The sequence below is a fragment of the Fibroporia radiculosa genome (assembly GCF_000313525.1).
Source record: "Fibroporia radiculosa TFFH 294 genomic supercontigs, scaffold6605, whole genome shotgun sequence".
Taxonomy (NCBI): Eukaryota; Fungi; Basidiomycota; class Agaricomycetes; order Polyporales; family Fibroporiaceae; genus Fibroporia; species Fibroporia radiculosa.
The window spans coordinates 401-7,009 of record NW_012133439.1 but is presented as its reverse complement, the minus strand read 5'-3'; the positions used below and the strand labels follow the sequence as shown (position 1 = coordinate 7,009).

At 49.7% G+C, this 6,609-nt stretch overlaps 2 protein-coding genes across 2 annotated transcripts; one reads left to right on the top strand and one right to left on the bottom strand.

Annotated features, from left to right (window-relative positions):
* Window positions 1-36: 36 nt before the first annotated feature.
* On the top strand, window positions 37-3,690 carry FIBRA_06280 (uncharacterized protein; the record flags this gene model as incomplete). The annotated part of the gene is made up of 32 exons (XM_012328012.1): window positions 37-81; window positions 138-204; window positions 260-374; window positions 443-475; window positions 531-691; window positions 748-795; window positions 850-910; window positions 991-1,026; window positions 1,051-1,094; window positions 1,145-1,187; window positions 1,247-1,313; window positions 1,377-1,448; window positions 1,511-1,533; window positions 1,598-1,643; window positions 1,711-1,723; window positions 1,779-1,814; window positions 1,875-1,889; window positions 1,955-1,982; window positions 2,039-2,122; window positions 2,191-2,266; window positions 2,333-2,414; window positions 2,478-2,488; window positions 2,551-2,602; window positions 2,663-2,706; window positions 2,766-2,826; window positions 2,873-2,905; window positions 2,968-3,102; window positions 3,180-3,298; window positions 3,357-3,383; window positions 3,453-3,482; window positions 3,536-3,579; window positions 3,636-3,690. 32 exons carry the CDS (start codon window positions 37-39, stop codon window positions 3,688-3,690), a joined length of 1,806 nt encoding a protein of 601 aa, XP_012183402.1.
* Window positions 3,691-4,715: 1,025 nt separating this feature from the next.
* On the bottom strand, window positions 4,716-5,513 carry FIBRA_06279 (uncharacterized protein; the record flags this gene model as incomplete). Its single annotated transcript, XM_012328011.1, has 3 exons — window positions 4,716-4,850; window positions 4,903-5,150; window positions 5,288-5,513. The coding sequence occupies 3 exons, from the start codon at window positions 5,511-5,513 to the stop codon at window positions 4,716-4,718; spliced, it is 609 nt and encodes a 202-aa protein (XP_012183401.1).
* Between the last annotated feature and the right edge of the window lie 1,096 nt (window positions 5,514-6,609).

Sequence of the window (6,609 nt, the reverse complement as noted above, 5' to 3'; positions counted from 1 at the left end):
CCGCTCCCTCTGTACAGTGGGACAGCGACAGCATGTATGGTTTTTGCGTCCGACGACCTGTTCTACAACATGACTATCAATGTCAGTTTTCTTTCTCTTTCTGCACCCACTGTGCTCACCTGCCATTCCACTCACAGGGCGGCAACGCGATCTTCACCGTCCTCGCGTCCCAGCTTGTTGGTTACGGGTTCGCGGGCATGTTCCGTGCGTATCCGATGCCCGTTTCCTTCTCTCGCACGCGCTAACTTGCTGTCCTTAGGCTCGTTCCTCGTGTACCCCACCATCATGTTATACCCCATCAACCTGATCTATGTCAATCTGTTTGATGTGCTACACCGTGGCCAGGGAAAGAGCAATGTGATGCGTGGCAAGCGGTGCGTTCCTTGCGCACTGTAGCCGTGGAAGACCATGTTAACTAACCCCCATCGTTTTCGCCCCACAGTCTTCGGTTCTTCTGGATTCTTACTTCTGCCATGTACGTATTGCCTCTTCGACGGTCGTGCACACCCGGCTGACAGTTTTCTGCGCAGTTTCGTGTATGAGTGGTTCCCAGAGTACATCGCACCACTGCTCGGCGCATTCAATATCGTGTGTCTCGCGGACCGCAACTCGGCCTGGGTGTCATACATCTTTGGTGGCGCTGAGGCAGACGAGGGCATGGGCCTTCTCGGGTTCGGCGTGGACTGGGCTAGTACGTGTCATGTGTTTTCTGAACGTTGGGTGGATGCTGAGTACCGGGTTCTGTAGACATCACCAGCGCGCCATTCTACCTGCCGCTCTCCACGCAGATCTCCAGTATGTGTGTTCTCACATGAGTGTTGGACAGATCTGAAGCATGTGGACTTGCAGACTACATTGGCTGGACGCTGTGCTACCTCATCTTGCCGCTCGTCTACTACGGCAACGTCTGGTGCGTTCTTGCCTGCCACAGGCTTCCTTCCGACATGTTGTCTCGCAGAACTAACGCACGCATTTTCCTTGGACTCACAGGAAGTCGCAGAACTTCCCGTTCATCTCTCAGAACTTGTAAGTATTTTTCCCGCTGTGTAGCTCTATGATTTTTGCTAAGGGATCGACGGTTCCTTACAGGTTCTGTGAGTTTCCATTTCCGTGATAGACGACGCTTTACTAACCTTCGACACAGTCGAGAACGGATCGCTCTATGACCAGAACTTGATCCTTAACCCGTACGTCATTTGTCGTCCGTTCATAACTTTACATGCTAATAAGACCAAACTAAATGCAGCGATCTCTCTCTTAACAAAACGGCCTACGAAATTTACGGCCAGCCATATCAGTCGGGCTCGAACATCGTCCGTCCTGTCGCTCTGTTTCAGAAATGAAGAAACTGATGTTCTGTGAAACCGATGCAATAGATCTACTATCTCGGAATGAATATTGCGATTGGCGCTACATTTGTGCACATTGCTTTGTGGCACGGACAAGAGGTTTGGCCTTCCCCGTCTTGCGGTAATATAATGTGATTGCTGACGCTGGCTGCCCAACACAGCTCTGGAGCGCGTTCAAGGACTAGTGAGTACATTCAATTGCGTAAAAGACGGCACGCGTGTTGTTGACATTACCCGCTTACTCTCAGCTTCACCGGCAAGGAGATTGAGGATGCCCACTACAAGAAGATGCTTGTGCGTCTGTCACATGTTGATACTGGCGCAACTGCACATACTGATTCGAGATGTCCGTGACACATAGATCTACAAGGAGGGTAAGACTACATTCGAATCCCACCATATCTTAAAAGACTGAATCTTATCCTTCAGTACCTTTCTGGTGGTATGCGGCCGTCTTCCTTGCGGGTGCGTATCTGGGTCATCATTGAAGGGCACTTTCACTTATATTTGCCCCTGTCCGCGCAGCATTCGCCGCCGCAAGTGAGTGCAACTATCTCCACCCGCTGATTCATGTTTTGAACGAGGCAACTGATACTCTTAATCAGTGGCATGCATCTACACATCCAAATCCTCGTACGTCCACTCACGAACCTGCCTTGTATACATCTAGAGGCCTGATGACTAACCAGGCTTCCGTGGTGGGGACTTATTGTCGGTCTGCTGCTCGCTGCGATCATGCTGCCGTTCGTCGGCGCCATGGGAGCTATCACCGGGTGCGTTGTCCTCCTACCTATGTTGATGTGGCTGCTCGGACATGGCTGACGGTGACGGTGATATGCAGATTCAGCCCGTACATGACGCCACTCTTCCAGATGATCGGCGCGGGACTCACCCCTGGGTCGTCGCAGGCCAACATGGTACGTATGCGGCTTCACTACTACTCCCATCCCAAGTCGACCTGGCACTGATATGATGATGGACAGTACTTCGAGTTATACAGTAGCCAGAGTCTCACCCAGGCACAGGCGATGCTGTCAGATTTGAAGCTAGGCCAATACACCAAGCGTAAGTTCACGATCTCATTTTGTTCCTCTTTGCGGCAGCCGTGAACTGATATCGTGTGCTCAGTTCCGCCCAGAGTTCGTGCAAATTTGCGCCAATATGTTGTCACACACGTTGAATCATGTTCTCATCTGTTTAGGTGTGCTTCATCGTCCAAATTGTCGGCACTATTATCGGTGGCGTCTTCAACTGTAGGCCTCAACAGTACCCCTTCTATATAGCATATTGATCTTCATGGCCGTGCTATTTAGATGTCATTACGCAGGATGTCGTCAACAACGAACGCACGATTCTGGTGAGCTGTTTCTGCTAGTTGTTGCACTAAATAAGTTACTAAAACCTGGTGATGCGTAGCTGAGTAACGAGGGTTCACGTACGTGGAGTGGACAGCAAGTCCAGAGTTACAATGCGCTCGGTTTGTGGTCCCCTTTTTCGACATACACCATACTGACCTTTTTTAGCTATCATGTGGGGCGCTCTCGGCTCGGAGATCTGTGAGTCGCAAAGTTTGTATATGATGCTGTTCACTGACGGAATTTGCATATCTGTACCCTAGTCGGTCCGGGCGGCACGTACTTCATCATTCCACTCGGCTGTGTCATCGGTCTCGGTGTACCCATCATCCCGTGGCTGTTGTACAAGCGCTTCCGCTGGGCATGGTGCAAGGAGCTGAACTTTGCCGTCATCGCATGTGCGTATCTCAATTACACCCTTTCTTTTCATGTAATAACATTGCTGACGTTTGGTCCGCCGGCGAAATTGCGACAGACTACATTGGTGACCTTGCAGGTGGCACTAACGGATACATCGACACCTGGATCGTGGTCGGTCTGTTCTCGCACTTCTACATCCGTCGGTACCGCGCTGGATGGTTCAGGAAGTACAACGTATGTGACTGTCATTCTGTGCTCTGAATCAGTCTAATGCTCCTGGTTGTGTTCGTAGTACTTGCTCGGTGCCGCGGTCGACGGGGTATGTTTCCTTTGATGTTTTCATGCCTTTTTTTTACGGAGCAGCGCTGATATACTGCTTGTTTTTCAGGGCTCTCAAATCTTCGTGTTCATCTACGCTGTACGTCGCTTCACTTCTCTTTTGGGTTCAATATTGACGATGTTTTCACACAGTTCGCCGTCGGTGGTGCTGGTGGCAATACAGTTGCATTCCCTACGTAAGTCCCACTCTTGCCCCGTTAGATGACAATTGACCCCGCGCATTCGCGTCCAGCTGGGCTCTCAACCCCGCAGGCAATGCTGACTACTGCGCAGTGACCTCGAGCTAGACTATCTTATTTCTTGTATTACGTCCCAGCCAAGTTCACGGATGTGTGCATTCTCCAGTCACGATTTTTGTACGATGTTCTGTCATTTTGTAACGATGAAGCAAAGGAGCATGTATGAATTATGTTTAGTGACACATTCAACAAATAACAATTCTATTCTGTCATGTATGCTAAGAGTTTCTGAAATTTCGCTGGCCTGAAGTTTGAAAGGCTTTCTGCTTGTCTGTTTCAAACAAACTCCTGTTTGATCCTAGTGAGGAAACACTGATCATCCCCATTTTCCTTCGTGTTTATCCAATTTCATTCCAGCCATTCCAGCAATCGACCCTCCCGATTCAGGTTCAGGTCATCTGCGCTGAATGCAGTCAGTTGTGTACAATTATTGATGTTCAATCTGCTGTAAACTACAACGATCGTTGTGCCAGTATACAATGCAACAATATGATACACAATAGAGTTATATACTGCTGTCCGATATCCAATTCAAAAAGTCATTCAACGGCGTTCGCAAGATCTCTCAACATTGGTCTGCCCTTCAACAACCCGCAATCCGCCGTAATAATCCTGCGGCCTCTCTTCCGCTCATGGTTCTGGATACCATTTCTGACGAAAAGAGACTGTACAGCGTTTGAAACGGTCCAACACTGATGATTTCTGTTTCTCAGCGCCATTGGCAAAGGCTCTCTCTTTCAGCCTCTCTTCCCGCTCCTTCTCTAACTTCGCTTTGACGGCAATCTAAGAGAAATAGAAAATAAGACTTCACAAGAAAATTAAATTTGTAATAAATCTCCAGACATACCGCACGAGGGTCAATAACATTCTTCCGTTGCTTGCGTAGGTATCTATTCGACGAACATTGAGATGGAGACCATGTTTGTATCTACTCCAAGACACCGTTTGAGACTTTTATTCTTTCTACGCATCTTCTTTTTCTCCTTCTCTTCGTGCGCGGATTTTTTTGAGGGCCTAGCCTCGTCACCCTCGTCATCCACTGGGTCATCACCATCCGTTTCATCAGCTTTCCCCTACACGCGCAATCGCTCCAACCGGGGAAGGTGTGAAAAAGGAATATCGTGAAGTCCTTCGGTAGCGGTAGAAAGTTTAGGAGGAGCAAGAGAACCGATGGACTGATGGTCCAGCGTGATCATATCGGGCTGTACCTATCCGTGTTATCAGCAACAAGGTCAAAAAGTCACTCAGCTATCCGCGTACCTTATCCAAGAGACTCTTGATCTCCCTCTCCCGTCGCGCCTTCTTGTTCTCAGACGGATCGGCCTCTGCGCTGTCGAAGCTCGGCTCTCCGGAGCCAGGCACAAGAATGCTTGAGAGACCAGCGGCATGGCCAATGGTAAGTACATTCTCGCTGACGTTAATAGTCTGTGTGGGATCGGATGTGTCAGGTATAGAAGCGGAGAGACCGTCCCGGAGAAAGAAGCGTATATAGAAGCCGTTGTGTAAATCTATCGCGAGGTTCAGCGCGCTCGCACCGTCCCATTCGCAACGAAGACTTACATTTACACACCCGCCTGTTGTCACTGCCAATGTGCCTTTCTGGCTCCACTCCAACTCACCACCCCTCCTCTCACATTCCACTGACGCACCGCACCCTTCCAATTCCGGCAATCCCAGACCTTCACAGTCCCATCCTGCCCTGCGGAAGCCACGTATGTCCCACCAGTACTTGGGTCTACACTGACACTGACGACAGGCCCTAGATGTGACAGAAACCGGACAGCGGGGAATGGCAGATTGGGAGTCCAAAACGTGACGGTGCCGTTCTGGTGTCCCAGGTGAATGATAGCATTATGTTCGTTTTGAGTCATAGCAGTACATGCACTATGCTTGGTGCGATGTTCAACGAGGGGCTGACCGGTAGAGGGATTAGTATCCAGAATTGCCCTTAAGGCGAATCAGTACGGTTTGAAATCGCTATGTACAGGATGATGGACATACGACGTTTGCAATTAGCCAGTGAAACGGTAGGAACTCGAGCCGTGTCGGCCCAATATGAGATTTGAGTTGACGTAGCTCGACGTCGTCTCGGTCATAGATATTAACGTATTTTTGTTGTGCGACGGCGAAATGAGACTGGTCGTGTAAGAATCTAGACATGAGTCTGAGTCAGTCAATTTTTGCGATGTTATGTTGTGAAAAGAATTGACGTCATATCTCTACACGTCTCTCTCAGCTGTAGGTGTATGTAGAACGCCAGCTTGCCAATCGAACGTGGCGACATGTCCTTTTCGACCTACAACAGCTATGTGCCTATGAACATTGACATAACTCTCAGTAACCCAGATTTACGCGAGACAAACACACGCACCTGCCATTCCGGGTATACCTTGAGCGGTATGGGCCACTATCTAAGATTCCTTCCTTCCTTCCCCTCGCCGCCTCCTGGCCTGCAGCTTTTATCGCTTCATCCCGACTTACCCTCCATGTCTTCTCTATCTCCCCCTCTACGTCTATCTTCCCCGCTTCCTCTGTCAACAGTAATTTCGCATCTTAAAGTAATACCTTATTGCGACAGACCAGGTGGATTGCCGTGTAAGCTGGGTGCGTAATTTCCTGTCCTTTGTATGAGGATATTTCACCACATTCTCCGGAGGGGGGATGTGAGTCGAAGAGACTTGGGCACAGATGTACGGATGGACACCGAACCCGTCGTAGGGTCGCTCGGAGCGGCAGAGCGAGATGATGACCCATTCGACTTCTTCCTATATTCGTCCTTGTATATCTTTCGTCTTTTCGCGACGGATCCTAGTGCGTCAGCTTTCGCGATGAGAGAATCCATCGTTCAAGTAGTCGCCAATCAGAGGCTAGCCTGAGGGTTCCTAAAAGCAGCGTAGAGAAGATGAAGGTTGAACGCCGAGGAATGCCGGCGCGCATGCGGGCGTCTGAGATCATACAGGCGCCCAC